The sequence below is a fragment of the Boleophthalmus pectinirostris genome, unplaced genomic scaffold (genome assembly GCF_026225935.1).
Source record: "Boleophthalmus pectinirostris isolate CB_2022bp ecotype Guang Dong unplaced genomic scaffold, ASM2622593v1 HiC_scaffold_4, whole genome shotgun sequence".
Taxonomy (NCBI): Eukaryota; Metazoa; Chordata; class Actinopteri; order Gobiiformes; family Gobiidae; genus Boleophthalmus; species Boleophthalmus pectinirostris.
Genome location: NW_026571353.1, coordinates 13296512 through 13317908, shown reverse-complemented (window position 1 = coordinate 13317908; position 21397 = coordinate 13296512). Strand labels below are relative to the sequence as shown.

The following is a 21397-nucleotide window of genomic DNA, read 5'->3' as shown; positions in this document are numbered from 1 at the left end:
CGCACCTTTAAATCTGGAAATGTGCAGTGTCTTATCTAATTTGCAAAATTTTGTCATTAATTATTCCTAAAACAAAATACTGTGAGAGTGAAAAAATGCTTCAGCCCGATACAACACAGAATGCAAGATTGTCAGAAAACATACCTTGTACACTACTGACATTGCCAGTCATCATAGTAAAATTAGTGGGTTTAGCACAACAATTCCCATGCCCCACAACCACAAATGATAAGACTGAAAATGTATGCAGGAAGTGTTGGAGTGTTAGCGTATCCCCATTTAGACAGTGAGCCAACATTGCATAGAAACTAATCATTTGTGTTTCCATTTGTGAAGCCCATAATCACAGAGTTTGTAAAGTACAGAATTACTGCTGTGCCACTGACTCTGGACCACTGTGTTCACTTAAGCTCTCAATAAAATGCCCTCTGCTGTGCTGGTGAAACCCCTCACAGGGCTGTAAAGTGCACGCTTTGACGCCTTCTGTTTTTTCGTCCTCCTCCTTTAACAGTTTGGTCAACAGCTGAGACGTGTGACTAACTGCCTGGGATGGAGTTTTTGGTGTGTGTTTTTGTAATTGTGTGACTTAAAGATGTACTATGTAACTTTTCTGGTCATGGGTCTACCACTATAGAGATGTAATTACTTGATCTAGAATGTTCCACAGTAAGATTAAAACTTATCTAACATGCATTTATGCAATTACAGATGTTTATTGCTCGGAAAACCTTATCCAGTTGAGTCCAGTTTAGTCTTGATGTAGACTTAGATTTACTTATACTTCATTGGTTCACAAGGGAAATTACTCAGACACAGCCTCTGTATGGTCCTGTTCTAGGTTAGTCCTGGTCTAGCCTAGCCAGGATGGCGCCACCTAGTGCCTCTGTTCAATTTCATTTCTCTCTACCAACTATTTCAGGAATCAGAATATACTAGACAGTTTGCAAGAACCCCAGAACTTGTAGACTGTACACCGGCTAATCAGTCCCTTTGTGGTACAGCACATAGTCAACAAAGCGGTCGAGATCGATGTAGACGGAGCCATACATTACATGTGTTGGCAACAATTCCTGAGATTGAGGATTTAAAGCTGGAACAAAGAGAATGTTTGGTGAATTTTATCAAGATGAAAGACGTTATTGCCCTTCTTCCTGTGGAATTTGGCGCATTACATACATCACGACCAAATAGCAGCAATTAGTTAAATTAAAAAAGTATTTGCCTACCCTCAAGCGAATGAATCCTAATGCTGTGAGGTTTCCACGAAGTGAAACCGGCTGATGAATCAGGCTAGGTTAAGCCTAGGATTAGTTCTCAGATTTTTCCCAGTTTAGTCCCAATTTTGATGAGCTCTGTTTGTAACAGTGAACTCACCTTTACTGTGAGTGGGATCGCCATTCCACAGATCTGACCTTTAAGTTGGCTTGATGATGCCATTGGACATTCCAAGCAAAGCAGTTTGATTTCCACTGTGACAAGCAGGTGGTGGGCTCTCCACCAGAAAAAGTTACACAGTGCAGCTTTAAAAGTAAGAGTGCATTTCAGTTCAGTGTCAGTGGATCTAAAATGTGAAGCAAGTAATACTAATGATACTGTCATTATTATTTAATTCTCTAAATCTATCCCAGCTTTGTTCCTTTGTGTGTTGAGTTAAGGTTAAATTATGTCCATTACACTTCAAAGAGAGTTTGATTCAAGCCCCAGCTCCTTCTGTTCGTACATGACAGCCAAGGACGCCACTTGTAAAATGTGTTGTGTATTTTTCCTTGAAGTTCCGATTTATTTGAACCAGGCTTGTACACAGCTGTAGTAAATAGTGACTGTAGCTCAGTAACACTACATCATACAGTGTTATTTTAAGGGAGAAATAGGGAGAGTGAATTTTCTGGGAGTTGACATGCTAATAATATATAAATCTGTTCCTATTCAAAACAGGGGAAAAAAAGCCATAACCTTTAGCCAGTATAGATTTAAGGGCTTATATTCAACTATATCTGTCACCTGCTTCAATATAGAGCCACATGTCACATACACTAGCTCAACTAAAAGCCATGATAGTGACTTTATTTTGATTAAAAAATAAACAATACAGACTGTTAAAAATAAGGATATTGCCAGATGCGTATCACTGATGACAAATGAAATGATGAAACGATGACAGCCCTAGTGTAATTCAAAAAACACTTTACGATACAATAACATAACATTGACCTTGCCCATAGCTTCTCTGATCTGCTCACTTTGCAATACCATTAAAAAACAAAAAAAAACATCCCAACTGATTTACTCGAGGTTAAACATATGCTGTAGATGATTAAATGAATTTTATAAACAGTTATTTTTATCTGCGAAAATACAACAATGTAACAGCATCTCTCACAATGGGAAAATAAACCTTGGCTTAGCGCAGAAAGCGTCGTTATGGGCGTGCTGAGTCTAATCAAGGCCGCTGAAGTTTGTTTGTTCCACAGTTAATGAGGACGCCATATTGGAAAGCCCATATGTGGTTAGTGGTGTTTTTTCGCACCAAGGGTAAATGCCTCGTGGCTTTCTTGATATTATTACACGCTCCAGCTCGGCCCTGATTAGGATCTAAATTGTGGCGCTGATGGAGAAAATATAGAAAGCGTATTAAGAGAGATGGTGTTGCAAATTAAACTGATCGCATGCAGGAATGAGCCTTTTTGGTAGCTTCTCTCTTTAAGCTGAAAAATGCAATTTGTTCTGGTGCAGTTGCGCAGCATGGGTTACATGTAGCCTTTTCTATTCTATTTCATATGTATTCATTGCATATAATTGTCTTTATAGTGAGTGTCTTTTATGGTTTTGTTTTTTAATACTCCTAACAGACTGTAGACATAAATGGAAATATCTAACACGCTAGCCACCACATTCCAAATGGGGCGCAAAGAGGTTCCTTCGAGCTGGTTGCAGTTCACTTTCTAGTGTGGCCCCTCTCTCTGTAACTGCTGCTGAGCCCTGTCATTTTGGTCTTAAAATGTTCGTATTAACCCGCTTTACTTGATCTCCATGATGTTTTTATTCTATTCTGTCCATAAATCAAGATATGAACATTAATAATAGACCAATCTGATGCCTGCTTTTCTCAAGGTCCCTCCGACTAGCAATAGCAACAGGTTGACTGACAGCCTCGTTGCTAAGCGCCCACCCCCTGCCTACCCAGCGGTGCAAGCGAGACGGGGCATGTAACTGTTATTGTATTTTAACTGCTCAATGTGCTTGAATTGCCCCTCGAGGATAAATAAAGTTATATTGAACTGAACTGGCATTGACAATTGGTTATTACTAATTCAGCAGTTAGAATTACCAGAGGTCATGGCAATTATTTGTGCAAAAGCTTCTTGTATCACTCCACAGTTATTTCTACCTAAAGCCAAATAGAAATTTGGGAAGTAAAATGAAATTCTAAAGTCCAACTAAAAACTGCACATAATACTAAAACTAAATACATTAGCAGAGGGGGTAAATTATTCGGAAACACTTTTTCAGCCACAACATCGGAAGTATCAGACCCCCGCTGCTTCCGTCACTCCATTATTATAAAGCTCATTAAAGTTTGAGATGGATTTATAGCTGCAGACAAAATGGCCAATTATCAGCCACAGCAGAATTCACTGGCTGCAAATGAGCTTCTGTATTGGCAGGCAGTACAAAGGGGAGGTGAGTGAGGCAGTGTGTGATTCATAGGCACACTTTCATAGAGAGCGTATGGGTAGACAGCTTGTATTGTTAAAAGAAGTTAAAGTGTAAGATACATTTAGGGAGACAATGCCAGAAGATAGATGGTGAATTTTTGAGTGTTGTTGTAGGGGAAATGAAATGTTGCCTGGGTCCTTAACAGTTCACACTGATTAAGTGAATGTGTAAAAGGCTGTTGACCATTTAGGAAATGGACCAAAGATGCTAACTTTACTCAATAAAAAATTAAAAGTGCATTATTAATTTTTCTGGTGAAGGATCCATCAAATACTTTTCTCCATGGAGATGTTATTGCTTTGTCTGGTATGTTTCACAGTATGTTAGTAAACTTTTCTATCTTCATGGAGACCAAACCAGACAAAGTTACAGGTCAGATCTGTGAAGAGGCAACCCCACTCACAATAAGAATGCCTGTTTTTCTTAGTATTTTTTAGTTATAAAATCACATGTAATTGAATAAATGTAAGGTAGAGCTGTTTAATATCATACTGTGGAACATTCCAGATATCCATTGAAACAAGGAGGTGACAAGCCCCCAAAATGTTACATAGTGCACCTTTAAAATACTTTGCCTTTTAAGCTGTATTGGTCTTGTGATTCAATACAAAAATTATGATTAATTTGCTTTTTTTTTAACTTTTTTTTTTACTATGTCCAACTTAACTAAACTTTTACATTTTGCTCTATAAACTAAACTAAACTTGATTCGCAGTCACCACAGAGACTAATTAGTAATTTCTCATTTGCATATGACATTTGGATGGGAAGGTTGAGAAGTATTTGCGATTCTTTCCATTTTAAGTGAGTGTTGAAGTGTTCCTTTAATGTGTCTTGCATCTCATCATTTGAACATCTTAGGCACTTGGTGAGCGTTTTAATATCTTCTTATCTCTGTTTGCTCACTGGCATAAACAGGCTATATTTAGGAAAAACAGCACTGCATTCCTCCTTTATTTGCTCTCTTATTTTTTCTCCAAGGAATTTATAGAATGAATGTATCCTATATGTCTGGATAAGTACAATTACTGCTCATCCGTGCCAGGAATAAGTCTCTAAACCTGCTTTAATAACCTCCTTATATCAAATGGCCATGAGTAAACCACCAAAGGATATTGTACTAAGAAATATGAAAACTCCTTTCTGACAGATTGTGCCTTTTCTTTTATAGTCTCATTTTAAAACGTTCAATACGCTCTGTGAAATCTATATCCCCTCTGACTTTGTAAACACTTCTTACCACCTATTTTAATTAACTTGTCTGTTCCCTTTGCAGAGTGGCATATGGAAAAAATTGACATTTGTTATATCTTTTATTAAGATGGCCTTTCAGTGTCTATAGATACTTTTAATCTTGAAATTGAATTAATCAGAGGTTACTCGTGATTTAAGTTCAAGGTGCACTTTCCTGGTGGAGAAGGGTCTGTCGATTAAGTGTCGCCACACAGACTCTGTTTTGCCTGGAATGTTCCACGATATTGCATAAAACTTTTAGCCAGGCTGGCGCCACCTAATGCCTCCGCTCAATTTCATTTCTCTCCAGCGACTAGGTCAGGAATCAGAATACACTAGAAGGTTTGTAGAAACCCTGGAAGTCCCGAGTTCGGGCACCAGCCAATCAGCGAAGAGCCATACTTTCTGTGTTGGCAACGATTCCCGAGATCGAGGATTGAAAGCTGGAACAAAAAATGTTTGGGAATTTTATCAAGTGGAAAGACGTTATTGCCCTTCTTCCTACGGGATTTGGGAAAAGCTTAATATACCAGTTGGCTCCATTAGTGGCCAAATCATGACCAAATAGCACCGATTGGTTAAATAAAAAAGTACCCACCTACCATTGAGCGAACGAATTCTAGTACTGCATGGTCAGAGATTTCCATGAAGTGAAACCGGCTGATGAATCAGGCTATAAAACTATTTCCATGGAGACAGGCAGGACAAATTACAGGGCAAATCTGTGAAGAGGTGATCCCACTCACCGTAAAAATATACATTTTTCATGTGTAATTGACAAACGTAAGACAAGTTTATTGGCATACTGTGAAACATTCCAGGCAAAGAAAATACAACAGAAAAGTTACATAGTGCATATTTAGTGCATTGAAAGAATAGAAAAAATCTGCAAGCAATAATATCGTGGTCTATTAAACAAAATGATTCCAATCCATCCAAATTAGTTCACAGCTTTAACCTAATGTTGATATCCCTTTAATGTAGTTTTGGCAGGGTAGGGCTGCTGCATGGTTTTTAGTGTGCTTTGACATAACATAATCCTCTCCCATCACATTATATTCCCTGACATATCTTTGTCCTTCCCGACAGGTGACTAAAATGGTGAAGACCGTGACCACGCGGACAGTGCGACAGGTGCCCCTCGGCCCTGACGGTTTGCCCCTCCCTGACGGGACCTCCCCTCTGGGCAGCTACGACTCTATCGACCGCCGCTACATGAAGAACGGCGGCTACATCACCCCTCAAGCTAGCTCCACCCTGACGCGCGGCTACACCAACTCCTACAATGACTCGTACGCAGACACCCCCGAGAGCCAGTACATCCGCCACTACGGCCTGCACGACGGTTACGCAGATTTGACTGACAACTACGGCAGCCTGTCCCGCGGAGTCAACTACCGACCCCCGCGATACCCCTACATACCGAACAGCTACCGTCCCGAGAACAGCTACACTTTACCGATTCGTAAGGATGACTATGGCCATGTAGCCCAGCCCCAGGTGCCCATGGGCAGTAGCACGGTGGATTTGAACCGTTCTCAGCCGGAGAGGTTTCAGCCGGAACCGTATGGGCTGGAGGATGATAGGCGGAGCATGGGAGCGGAAGAGGAGGAGCCGTACGAGCTGGAGCCGGATTACTCCACCGCAAACAGGCGCACACTGCAGTCGGCCAACAGGGGGCGCACTCACAGGGAACCGCTACGGGATGGACCCAGAGTCAGGTAAGACTAGTACATATACAGTTATAGTTCTACAAATGAAAGTTGGTACAATTATTTTGGGTGTCAGTTTTTGCTACGGGTACTTTTTCTTTGTACTAGTGGGGAACTTTTTGTTATTTTTAAGATTTGCGCAGAAGAAGGTAGAATTAATAACTTCTATCACTGAATATAGCCACAAACTACTTTTTTCACAATAATGTACATTTACGGTATTTTTAGGAGAATACTTATAATTATTTTTCTATATTATTCTTTATTTTCTTCAGCAATATATCACACTTCAAAATGTGATGTTAAATTTGAGTGAATGTCAAATGAGGGCCATCTTCAACATTTTATTATTATTTTTGCAGAGTTTTGTCAGAAGACTTAGACATTTCCGCTATAAAGTGTAGCAAAGGTACATCATGTCACTTTTTTGGTGGGAGGATTCCACAGTATGGCATTCAAGTTTTGTCTCTTGCACTTATTTGAAATGAAGTGTATTTATTGCCAAACAAAAATACACTGAAACACATACTTTCTTACTGTGAGCAGGTTCACCTCTCCATAGCTCTAACCTGTAACATTTCAGGCAAATTAATAACTTATTTATGGAGACAAACATTTAGCAGACCTTTCACCAGAAAAGTTCCGTAGTGCACCTTTAAGGACTATATTTGATGTCTGATAACTAAAATAATAGTCATACTATCCTGAATGCATAGGATTTAGCTATACCAGTATCCAAGGAGTGGCCTATTTTGTTTTGGAGCATATGGATAAGAAATGACATAGTTTTGGGGACTTATCTTACACGATTCCAAGTGATCCTGCCTCTTAAAAACAGTTTGTTGTTTCCATAAAGGGGCTCAATTACACTGTGCAGAACTAAACAGCTGTCTCTTCCTCCAGAGCGAGTTGCTTGGGAGAAAAAAAACAAGCGAAAACAAGGCTTTGATTGCTATTTACCCACAAATGGATGGTGAACATGTGTTAGTGTCAGGGGCCAAAGAGGCGGGGATGATTGGAGACAGAATCGTGATGAGAAAGTAGAAAAGGAGCCGGGGATTATGGGTAGGGCAGAGCGAGGGACTTTTGTGGTAGCGCAATCTAAGTAAGCCTCTTCATGTAGTGCAGGTGTCCAGATGCAGACTTTAAAGGTACTGTCCCCTATGATAGAAATGGTTCCAATATGATCCTCTACATGAGCTGAATTCAACAATAAATTTCCCAGGTGGGCTATACATTAAACAATATTCTAAACTAAACTGTTACAGAGATCAGATCATATTTCAGTTGTATAATGCTTAGACTGATAACAAATCTTGAAGTAGATATATTAATACAGAAATATACTGTAATAAACTATACTGTTGAACTACTGCCACTGTCACAATAACAATAATCTAAAGTAATGCAATAATCAAGTAGACAAGTAGACAAGTAGACAAGTAGACAGTATCATTTAGAGGCATGAGCTGCAACAAATAGCATTTTACAGTTCGAATGTTATTGTATTACCACAAAATACCCCAAATCAACAATAAACAATAACATATTGAGATACTGACACTACTAGGGATGGACATTCGATTCAATTTTCTTAATCGGGAGACTTAACGATTGATTTTCGATTAATCATTTACGTTTTTATATTAAAAAGTATCATCATTATTATTACGGTTACTAATCTGCATAAATAAACTCAACTTTATAACATATAAACCATAACCACTAATAGAGCCACATCAGCCCGTTTGAGATTATATTGTGTTTAATGCATCTTTGTGCGCATTTGTTTATATTTTACAGAAACAAAACTTAAAACCGCATGGCTAATTTGCATAAACTATAAGAGGAAAAAAAAGCTCTTTCCTTGTGCAGCCTTTGTCGGACTAAAGGACACGACTCAGTGGAATATAGGTGTTCTTTCTGTGACAGAGGGATGTTGATGGTGCTGATGGTGAGTCTGTTCTGTGCGTGTGTCACATTGGAGATGGGTCATGTTTTCGGAGGTCATACGAGTGCAGGTTTATCTCAACTCTTTATGCTGCGGTAACCGGGATAAGGTGTATACATCTAGCTATCATATACTGAACAATAAGTCAATTAAGTAATTTTTGTGACCGACCTAATAATTGACTTGGTGTGGTTTGCGCAATGATGAAGGCTAAAGACTTCCATTTGTGGTAACACCGTGAGCTGTAACTAGATTATATGCACAGTATTTATTATTTATTGAATGCATGTTATGGCTAATTGTTATACTTTTTTGAAAGTAGGATGCTCCTTTCCGGAACATCTATATTTTTTGCTCCAATGCCCTCCCATTTGCAAGAAGTGGTGGAAGACATGTACTGTATGCTCTTTCCTGATGGGTTTCAGATGTTATCACAGCATTCTATAGGCCAGGACTAATGAATACAGATGGGGGACAGCAGAAATTAATATTGTTATGCTGTAATGAGGTCCAGGGTTTTGTCAGTAATTGAAAATACCAGGTTCAACATTTGTTAATTTATCTTTTGGATATTTAATAGCAAAGTACAATGGAATCAATAGGAAAATCTGTCCCTCCATTTGGGAGTATAACATCACATTCTTGAACCTGAAAACCACCAATATGTGAGAGATGGAACGCCTACTAAAAGATATTCCCTTTCAAACTGTGATTCTATGTTGTTCGCTGTCTGCCACAAATCACTTAGTCATAGTTTGTGCTTTGGCCTGTTTCACACTCATGTTGTGATCTGTTACTGCCACTACAGAGGGCAGACTGACACACAAACACAGTGATTCAATACATCCACATCATGTCGAGAGAATGAGTCACTCCCCCATTTACTGAGAGAGGCGCCGCTGTGACAGGCAATCTACGTTGTGCCTTACATGTGTCACAACACTGCCTGAACAACTGCGCTCCATCACCGCTATAACCTCACATGTCTTTCAAGTGGATGGAGGAAAACTACCAATGGTCTATGGTGAGGTACTCTGGAAATGGACAGTTAGATGCGGGGCTGACTCATTCCTTGACATTTAGATAAAAAAATAATAAAAATTCTCAATACCTGCGTCTATCTGCTGCAAGTAGAGGTGGGAGATATACTCAGACTATCATCCACAATAAAAAAATGATTGAAAAGACTGCCGCAAGAGCTACGTGCAAATAAAACACAAACTTGCAGTGTAATCTAATCTTAGAGACAAGAGTCTGCACTTTTGGGGGTAATTTTACCTGCAGGCATGTTTTGGCAAGATTTGGAAGGATTTCAAAAACAGCAGCCTCATATGTATGAAACACATTAACCCTGTTGTTTTGAAGTGCAAAATATTGCTGAAGAAAATGCAAACTATATTATGCCAGTGACACGAAAACATTAAGCATTATCTAAAAAAAAATATGAATAATAATAAATAAATATACAATATTGTTAAAAAAAAAACAAAAAAAAACAACTCAAGACACAAGGTACAAGAGCGAGTCAGACAGGTGGAAGAGATGATGCGCTGAGGAAGATGGTAGTTTGACTGTGTTATTTTGCGCTTCATGCACACACCGTCCTCATGGAAAACATGAAGAAATGCATATGATGCAGTTGCAATTGATCTGGCTGTCGAAGAAGGAAAAAGAGCTGCTGCGCGTAAGCTTGGCATCAACCATGGGCATCAATGAATCGATGATGAGATGTTGGTGACAGCAGCCTGATGAACTGACTCTTTGCAAAAAGACGACAAAAGCTTTCAGAGGCAATAAAAGCATAACTTGAAAACATTCTTGAAGACATGGACACCTGCGGCTTATAGACAAATGTGGCCTAGATATGTGCATTTTTTGTTTTTTCTTTTAAAATTTAGTTGATGCAGGTTATATTCAGGTGTGCTCAATAGTCCGGAAATTATGGTAGTATTCTTCCAAGAAAAGAGATGGATAGTACCAAAGTGGCGTAATGAATCTGGGGGTTAAGACACTTTAATTACAGCTTATCTTTGCAACGCAAGCCCTCAATTAGGCACTGACAAAAATGAAGATGTTTTGCACGAAAAATGCTTCCCAACTCACCGCATTGCATTAATTTCTCAGAGCTGAGAGTCTGTGTGTGCGTAACCATGTGGATAGAGATGATAAAAAGATGAGATTCTCTGGATGTAAAGGCATTCTTCGCTCTCTTGGTTAACGTCTTGGGATAATTGATTTCAGCTCAAATGGAAGAAAATTGCAGAATAGACGAGTATGAAAATTAGCTTTGAAACCAGCCGGAGCATTTAAGGGTTTAGTGGAGTACTCGACTGTGTTTAGCATTTTGTGATTGTCACTCATAAATGGAGAGAGTGCATTTACATATTTTAACATATTGTGTTAAATTAGCCTTATAATGCAGACTTAATAGCTTTTCATTGTCGAGTTGGAAATGTTGAGTTTATTTTTGGAGCCATCTTTTTTGTCATCCTGACATAAGAGCTGTTAGAAGAAAGGTTCCTACTTGTACATTTGTTTTGCGTTATTAATTAAAGATAAGTGTTATTATAGGTACAAGCATGTGTGGATTCATGCTACTTGTGAAGCACCACATTCGGATTACTGTAACACATCTCAAAACATGGTTATTCAGGTGATATAATAGTTAGAACTAGAATTTATAATTTTTACAATTTTTAAAGTTGCACTATGTATCTTTTTGGTTGGGGGGTCTGTCGTCTGTTGTTTCTGTGGATATGTTATTGCTTTGCCTGGAATGTTCCACAGTATGACATTAAACAGCTCTACCTTACATTTATTCAATTACAGGTGGTTTTATAGCTCAAAAATACCTATAGAAATAGGCATTCTGACTGTGAGCAGGATTGCCTCTCCACAGATCTGGCCTGTAACTTGGTCTGGTTTGGTATCTTTATGAAGATTGAAAGTTTTAATGCCATACTGTGAAACATTCCAAATAAAGCAATAACATCTCCATGGAGAAACGTTACACAATCCACCTTTACAATTATTTCAGTTTAATCTAATATGCTGAAAACTAAACTGAAATGTGAACAGCTGTTTCACCTCACTGTTTTTTTCCACATTAACTTAGGAAGAGAAATAAATTAGACAATGACATTGAGAGAAATAATTTGACTGTTGCTTGGTCATGGTGTCAGTAATCACAAATAATTGTTAAATCATATTTCATTTAATCAACACTATAATTTCATATTGTCACATTTCTACTTGCAGGAAAGGTAAAGGTTTCAGATAGTTCTTAGACAGGCATCGAGAAAAATATGTGCGTGTTTACCAACCATATTTTTGCTGCCTCTCCATCCTCTGTGTATGCGCCTCATGCCAGTTTGATGAATAGGTGCTTTTGAACTGTGCTACACGACCAGAGCGTCAATCTCTAATGGCTCATCTCTCCTTGAGTGACCCTCTCTGCTGTAAGTGCTACCAACACATCAGGCTCAAGAGTCTGCTGTAGAGAAAACATATTTTTTTATCATTCATCTTATATGCTTATTGTATTTAGTATGGATGGGCAATACGGCAACAAAATTCACCTTTTAACATTTTTTTTGGAGGAGGATAAGGGTCCCTGTATTAATCAATCACAATTTTTATATGCTAGTCTTATTAAATATTTATTTTTAAAGGTGCACTATGTAACTTTTTGACTGGGGTCTGTCACCCACTTGTTTCAGTGAATATGTCATTGCTCTGTCTGGAATGTTTCACAGTATGACATTAAACAGCTCTACCTAACATTTATTCAATTACAGGTAGTTTTATAGCTCAAAAATACTTACAAAAACTTGCATTCTGACTGTGAGGCAGGGTTGCCTCTCTACAAATCTGACCTGTAAATTGGTCTGATTTTGTCTCCATCAGGTTTAAGACCATACTGTGAAACATCGCAGACAGAGCAATAACATCTCCATGGAGAAAAGCATTTGACGTACCTTGCACCAGAAAATGTACACAATGCATCTTTAAAAAAAGTGGCAGTAGTAGTTTCAATCTTATTGTTGATTGCATTATTTCACTGTAACAATATATCAAGACAAGCCTAGCACCCACAATTGCTTCTAATGGGCATCAACCAAAGTGGTTAATATAACATAATCTGACTGTCATGTTTTATTTTTCTCATCTTCTGTTGTCAAAGCAAACGTCTGAGCACTGTCACTCATCTCTAAATGAATATCACCATCAAAGCCATAAATATTGTCCAACAAATTAGTGAGGGAGGACTCCATCTTTTCTGTGCTCCACAAAGACTCCTGTGTGCCATAAAACAATTATTGCCTATGATTCCAAATGAGCTCACGAGGGGCTGTCAGAGAAGTGCTCATAAATGATGTTCAGAGGAAATGTGTGGAGATGAGATGCAAACATGATTCTTACTGCAGCTAATGGCTCTCTGCTCTGCCCTGTTATGACTGGGCTGAGGGAGAGGGCCTCGTGTATCCACCATAGAAAATGATGAAAGCAAATGATGGAAGATGAAGCATGAGAAGAATGGAATAGATCAATAAAAGGGAATATGTTAATAGATATTTAGTTTGCAAATTAAACAAAGAGAAATTTAAATCAAATGCATTATAGAAGCAAAAATACAGAGATAGATGAATAGGGTATTAAAAAAGCACTTAACACTCACAAACCAGGACTAAAATGGACTTAAATGCAGATCTTACCTCCAGGCTAAACCAGCTATAAACAAGGTTCAGAAATAAAGACTGAGAATGTTGCAGTACCTGTAGTGAAGCAGCATAATATGAAAAAACTAAATCCTGATAAGGGCATATACCTATGTCTAAATGCATACTTATTAGATGCCATTTGATAGGTTTTTTCGATTAATCATTAACATTTTATATTAAAATTATCATCATTATTATTACTTTTGCTAATCTGCACGAATTAAAATCAACTTTAGAACATATACACCATAACCACTATAGAGCCACATCAGCCCATTTGAGATTATAATGTGTTTAATGCAGCTTTGCCACATTTTGTTTACATCTTACAGAAACGAAACTTAAAACCGCATGGCTAATTTGCATAAACTATAAGTGAAAAAAAAAACAGCTCTTTCCTTGTGCGCTGATGCGGTCAGCTTCTGTCTTACTAAAGGACATGACTCAGTGAAATATAAGTGTTCTTTCTAGGACGGAGGGATGTTGATGATGCTGATGGTGAGTCTGTTCTCTGCGTATATCACGTTGGAGATCGTTCATGTTTTCAGAGATCATACGTGTGGAGCTCTTTATGTTTCAGTAACTGGGATACTGCGATACTGCTACACGCAGCAACCTACATTTGATTTGTCGATTAATAATGAAAGTAATTAACGAAATTCTTAATGATCAATTATCTCTTAGTCAACTATTCATGCTCAACCCTAGTTGCTACCTCATCAGTTGATATTGTCAGTTCCGGTGCTGAAATCATCCAAATGGTTTTGGTTTGAGAGAAGAACTCAGTCTAAATATGCAAGGTTTGTGAGTTAAACATGTGTGACTGAAACAAAATACAACTTCAGGTATGTTTGTGATGAGGAAACAACATTATGACATTAGAAAATAGCTTAATATGGGCGCTTTAAATCACTGTTATTTTTTACATTTTCACTAACTGTGCAGCCTTGAATTCCCTGATTGAACAATTATTTATAAATATTATTCTCAAATGATGTAATGTAGATAATATACACTATACTACCTCTCTTACCAGACAGATCTTTTAAGCATGAATAAAAAGCACTGTAAAACCCACACACATACTGCATACCTTTTATAGCTTTTCTTCGCTTATCTTTGATCCTTTCTTTACCTACAACAAAACAAACCGTGGCTGTGGAGATAAGCATGCACACAAATAGCCTGAACATTTAGCTTCGTATTAACACCGGCTCTGTGATCTGCTCCGATCATTCTCGGGGCATCACGTCTGGCCACATAAAAAACTCATTCACATACCCCTCTGTACACCCGCCCCACGTTCACAATGGCGCCAATTTAAATGCAAATCCTGACATTCCCATTTCCAGAGCTCCGTTCTATCCAAAGACCGGGCGTCACAGAGCTAAATGAAGCACGATGGGCACAAGTGTAGCATCGCACGCATCTGAGACAGGATCCAGCGAAGTGTGCACAAAGCTCGCCTGACAGATAATGAGGGAGATAGTCAAAGAGACAATTGTTATGAAGTTATGCATGCAGGCCTGTGTGTGTGTGAGATAGTGTTAGGATTATAACGATAGAGCCCCCCCCTTACATTGCCTTGTCATGTCCAGTATCTAGCACCAGGGTCTAACAAGCAGATGGTTTTGTAGTGTGGGAGTGTATGAAGGTGCCCACGCAAAGACGCATATAGTTTAAAGTGAATAAAACACTACTTTCATGTGTGTTTTTTTTCCCCTGTGATGTTCTAACAAGACAAGACAGCACTGGAGTTGTTCTCAATGGGATGTTATGAGGATTTTGTGCCATTTTGTAGTTATAACTTGTTCTGCTTTTGCTGTCAGTATCACTTAGAGTTGACTGGACTAATCATGGTCCTATTTAGGGATGGTTGCTATATCGGTATCAGTATCAGTAATATTTTGTTATAATTTTACAAAGAAACAATTATTTTGTAAACTTGAGATTGTGGGTCAAATTCGATTATTGGCTAATAGCTACTAGCAAGTCAGAAACTGTTAAAAACAAAACAAAAACCACTGAAGGACCAATGAACCTCTCCCACGTGTCAATGACTGCCCGGCTCTGACTGACTTTGGCCTAAGACACAGAGGTGTTGGTAGTGACCAGAGTGAGAGATTATTATTTATTTATTTATTTATTTATTTATTTATATTGTTTTAATCAGAAACAATACACAAAATACACTAACTTTATAAAAAAGAAAATGTCATGTGCCAAGTTTTAATAAAAATGCTATTTTCCACTTGTAGTTCAGTCTTCTTCATTTTCTGTGTAGATTAGAATATATTGAGAGAACGAGTCAGGGTTCCAGGCAAGTTTTTCATATATTTGAGGCCATTTGAATTAGAAGACAAACTGAAACAAAAAACTTCAAGCTAAAAATTAATTATGAGAGCTTTTAATTGCATGTAATTCTATAGCTTCAGTCTCTAAATCGTAGCAAGCTGTCCTTGAAGTGTGCTCCCTTTAGAATTAGGCTTTGAAATAAATCTGTTGTTTGTATTGATGCTTTACAGTGTTTCCCTCAGTCCAAGTAGTATTGTAGACTACCCCCGTCAGACTGTAAGCTGCGACAGTACACTTTGCTCATACAAATTATGTATTTTAAGCTTCAGGTTGAGAATTACTTAACAAAACCGATGTTAAAGTTTAGTTTTTACCTGAACTTTACCTGAGCTTAGATTCTTTGACATTCAAGGAATGAATTAAAAAACAACAACAAAAACTTAAACTTGAGGTTTTTTATTTCAAATACTTAAATACAAACTCAAGACCTAGCTCGACCAATATTAAGTTTATTAAATAAATAAAATACTATAATTAGACATAAGAAACTATTGATCTCTCGATCTCTCGCTCTCTCTGTGTGTGTGTGAGCGAGAATGACAGAATGAAGATTTTTTTTTAAAGAGGCGAAATCAATTTTCAGGTTTTCATTCTGTGGCACTGCGCCACAGACTGGTCTATGTATGGGAAACACTGCTTTAGTTCAAACAGCATAATCGTATTTTTGTGATCATTTTGCAAAACAAACAATCAGACATATATTTACACCATAATATTTACTGCAGTTATTATTCCTGTTCAGCTGTATTTTCAATGCCAGATGCAAAGATCCAAAGTCTCAGCTCGTCATTGTGTGTGTACAAAACAAAATCTATCCCTAAAGGTTTGTCCATTCAGCTCATTTTTGCACTATGTTGCTTCAGCCTTTGTGAAGAGAGTGGAGCTGTGGTGGAGCTCCCTGCGTCCTCTCCATTAATCCTCTTTCCAACCATCTGAATGGGGGATTTAGTGTCTCGTTACATCGCTCAGCTCACAGTTTTTCCCTCTCAGTTCATCTCGGATCGATTTTCCTGGCAGTGAATTGCATAAAGATGAGCCATAAAAGCCCGTGTGTGACTTGTTTTGGTTTAGACTCACTTTTGTTGTGCTTGTTAGTTTAGTCTTTAGTCTAACATGAGTTTGTCTTGGTTGAATCCTGGGTTGAATCACATTTATGTCAGGTGTTTTCCTACACAGAGTGTCCCCGACACAGATACAGGGAGAACATGCAAACTCCACACCGAAAGACCCAAACAACCCAGAAATCAATCCTTGAACCTTCTTGCTGTGAAGCGTGAGTGCTAGTTACTTAGTGAAAAAGTCTGGGCATAGCTCTGTGTTTAATCCGATCTAAAATAAAACTGAGATGGCCTAACGGTAGTACTAGGGTCATCCAAAGTCATATGTTCTGTAAATAAAAAAATATATAAATATGAAGAATTATAAAGATTGATTTATTTCTCCTTTGTTATGATTTGGAGCAGGTAAAATTACACAAACATTTACTGCCATTGTGGTACACCAGGGTGGCTAATCTGAGTCAGAATCAGGCCATTTTCTAGAAGCACCCCTAGCACCTGGGTTTGATCTGAATTAGTCTTGATTTGATCCTTGTTTAGCCCTAGTTTAGTTCTGGTTTAAACCTATAGTTAGCCGTTTTAGATGTTTATAGTTCATCAAATCACATACGTTGTACCAAACCCAATATGCTTGGGATGAGGCACGATGCCACGCAGAGACCTCCCCCATCTTCCCCAACTGTAAGAACACATCATTAACATAAAACTCATTAAAATTAAATCTTATATGGAATTCCCTGCCAACCAGCGATAGCCACCATTTTGTTGTACCACCAACCGCCATACATCAAAGATAGAGAGAGGAGACCAGCTGGATTATGTAACATGGATAAACAAGTCTCAAGCTGCGGGAGCGTGGGGAACAGATAAAGGCTATGCATAAGCACACAACCCTAATTAAATTTCTCTACCCGTGCCACAACTTTCCCCAACACATATGTTTGAAAAGTACTCCACTCTGTTGGACAGTATTTTGTCACTCCGAGGAAATTGCTCCCTCTAGTTAACATGTTTGAAATAGTGTCTTGGGGTAAAAACAGAATCTATAATCAGAGAAGTTAGTAGCACTTTTTAAATAAGCAATAAATCTTTAAAATTGGGTTCCTGAACTTTTGCTTGTGTTTATAGGCAATACAATTTTCCTCCAACATTTTAACTGCAGTGAGAAAGAGCAGTAGGTTTACTAATAAGGCTGGTGATTGTATTTGTGTATTGCCTTGTGATTTATGACTCAAATTCTAATTATTCTGCATAGCATTAAAATACATCCATGCAAACACTCCTCTATATAGTCTAAAATGGTGCCACCGAAGTAATTGCTTGTCCTGACCCTAATTTGAATGTTTAATAAACCACTTTTGTGCCCCCCCCCAAAAAAAAAAACTGTTAGGGACCATTGTCTTGTTTTATCTTTTGCTTAAAGGTGCTCTACACAACCTTTCTTGCTTGTGGTCTGTCACCTGCTTGTTTCCAAGAAGACCACACACACAATAAGAATACACAAAAGAAAACACACCTCTTACTGAATAAAATGGATAAGTTCATCGAATTTTTACCATTCTAGGCAGAGCAATATCATCTCCATGGAGACAAGCAGGTGACAGATACCCTAACAGAAAAGTTACATAGTGCACATTTAATCTTACCTAGTCTTTGTAGTATCAATTTCATAATACCAATAGAAGACGTTTTTAATTAAACTGAATGTAGATTTAAAAGCTTATCACATAAATTGTCAGTTAAAAGTCAATAATAAAACTAGGTTTGAATATTTTTCTCAGTGCAAAAATTAATATTGAAGTGTATGAGGTTCTGAAGATTCACCAAGTTTAAGGTAATTGACTGGGATAATACCTGTTGTAAATATAAATTATAGATTTACACCAACCAAGAACTAATTTGTGAAGAAAAGTTGAAAAATATGTTTAAAATTAAAAGAAGTAGAGAGTTTTATTTTGAAGAAATACATATTGAAGACATACTAGAGAGAATTTTATCCAACAATTATGCACAATTTACACACACACACATTTTTCTGTTACTTAAAGGTGCATTGTGTAACTTTTCTGTTGGAGGGTCTGTCACCTGCTTGTTTCTGTTGATATATCATTGCATTAAACATTAAACAGCTCCAACTCATATTTATTAAATTACAGGTGGTTTTATGGCTCGCTCAAAAATACCTAGAAAAACAGGCATTCTGACTGTGAGCGGAGTTGCCTCTTCAGATCTTCTTCTACAGATCTAACCTGTAACTTGGTCTGGTTTGGTCTCCATGAAGATAGAATGGCTTAATCTCATACTGTGAAACATTCCAACCAAAGCAGTGACATCTCCATGGAGAAAAGCGTTTAATGGACCCTCCACCAGAAAAGTTACACAATGCACCTTTAAGTGTGTTTGAACCAAAAGAGTAGTCCAATCTGGCTTAGAGACTTTAATATCAAGACATTGTTACGAAGCCCAGGCTATAAAACTCAGTGTCAAAAAACCTTGAGGCCATCAGACTGAGAGCCATACATCCCAAGGGCCACAGTCGAGCTTCTTCTGTTCTGTGAGAGGAACAGACATCAAATTCTCTTTCTGACTCTCTTCTATGTGGTGACTTCAAAACAAAGAATAAAAAAACTTCACTTGAGTTGGTTTCAAAGCCTTTGTCTGTGTAGCCTTTTGAACCCAGTCTTCTGCTCTGCCTTGCAATCAGGGTTTACAGTACAGTCCAAAGTGTTTAGGACCAGGATGAATAATCACCCAAAGTTGTTTAGAATATTGTTGTCTCGGGGGGAAATGGCTGCCAGGGTTACTTGACAGACGATTTCATAACGGTCCCAAACAGCGGATTCGTACACCTGCCCCTCTCTGCTCCTCCTCTCCTCATTAGTCACAGTGTTCACCTCATATGGCTCCTCTCACAGACTTCCCCGCGGCAGCCTACATCGTTTCAATCCCAAGTCTGTTGGTGTCACCATCAAGGCTGAGCTCTATATTGCAAATGTAAAGTTATTGCGATGTTAAGTGCTGCATCATCCAGGCACAAAACTAATCATAACACACAATTTCCATATCTTAAATTTGAATGTGCAGTAGATTAAGTTTATATCAAATGGTTTTGGACACCTTGGTCAAGTTCGATTAGTGTTTTTTTGTTGTTGTTGTTGTTTTGTTTGTTTAGTTGTGCTTTAGATAATTTTTTTTATCTTGGTGTAGTACTGATTTAGTCCCTGCTTCAGTCAAAGAATGTTGCTTGTTTCCTTGACCTCACTTTTTTGACAATTTCAAATTTTTATTTCATTTTGTCTTAAAAACAAAGACCTACCTTCAGGTGTTATTTCTTGAATATTAACAAGAAAGACTTTTAATCATTAACATTTAACACAAAGCTCAAACTCAAACCTCAAATTTCTTTTTAGAAATCCAAAACACATACTTTTAGGAAGATTGGCTGTAGACCTTTCCATTAAAAACTCAAGCATGTCATTGACAATTAGAAATGACTGAATCTCTGCTTTGTTGGTTGGTTGGAACTATTTTTTGTTGAATTGTTTCACTGTTTTAGAACAGTGTACCTCCAGTAAAACTTAAGAAAATTCCAATACTATTGACAATGTGTTCCCTCTAAATAGTAGCTTCTGTTTTACTTTATCACTTTCTCCTCAATAGGAATGCTACAATATACAATTGTAGAGTCACAATTATTGTGAAAAAACATTTTTCTGTGAAATCCTTTTCTTCTTTTTTCCATTTCTGTTATCTAAAATGTCACATTATCACAGTAACCTGGATTATGAAATTATACTTTCTGAATAATAAAGTTAAGTTGAGGCAGTATAAACAGTCAGTTGAAAAAAGCACTTGACATGAATGTATTTTTTGGAGTATAGATTGAATGGAAATTACTTGCCTCTTATGATTCCCTAATTCTCACTGCTTTTTCTCTTTCTCATTTTCCAGGGGCTACCCAGACGAGCCCATTGACACAGAGTTGATTGACGAACGCCACCACCCATACATCCACGGCATGTACTCCGCCCCGCTCGCTCAGCCCGAGAGAGGAAGCATGGCCAGCCTGGACCGCATGGGAGGCAGACGCTCTCCCTCCATAGACAGCATCCGTAAAGACCCCCGCTGGAGGGACCCTGATCTCCCCGAAGTCATCGCCATGCTAGGTCACCCCATAGACCCGGTGAAATCCAATGCAGCTGCTTATCTGCAGCATCTGTGTTATGAAAACGATAAAATTAAGAAGGATGTCCGTCAGTTGAAGGGAATACCGGTGCTGGTGGGGCTCCTGGATCACCCCAAATCAGAGGTGCATCGTAAAGCCTGTGGGGCACTGCGTAATATCTCTTACGGGAAGGATAATGACAACAAAGTGGCCATCAAAAACTGTGACGGCATCCCAGCGCTCATCCGACTACTGAGGAAGACCAATGATATGGAGGTCAGAGAACTCATCACAGGTAAGACCATTTTATTTAATATCTTTTCAATAGTTATGCATTTTAAATGTCAGTTGTTAGAATAATGTTGATTTCAGATGCAATTTCTGTATCTAAATCAGAAGAAAATATACAAATAGATGGCATTCATGTGAGACTACAACATACTTAGAATCCCTATAGTTTAAAATGGAGCTGGACTACTTACCAG

At 38.1% G+C, this 21397-nt stretch overlaps 1 protein-coding gene across 6 annotated transcripts in view; it reads left to right on the top strand.

Annotated features, from left to right (window-relative positions):
• The window catches only part of arvcfb (ARVCF delta catenin family member b), a 266391-nt gene that overhangs the window by 162712 nt on the left and 82282 nt on the right, over positions 1-21397 (top strand). For all 6 annotated transcript variants that reach the window (XM_055161604.1, XM_055161603.1, XM_055161602.1 and 3 more), the window contains 2 exons: positions 6040-6671; positions 20699-21207. In XM_055161604.1, coding sequence (XP_055017579.1) covers positions 6040-6671; positions 20699-21207 — 1141 coding nt within the window. The remainder of the gene's footprint in view (positions 1-6039; positions 6672-20698; positions 21208-21397) is intronic.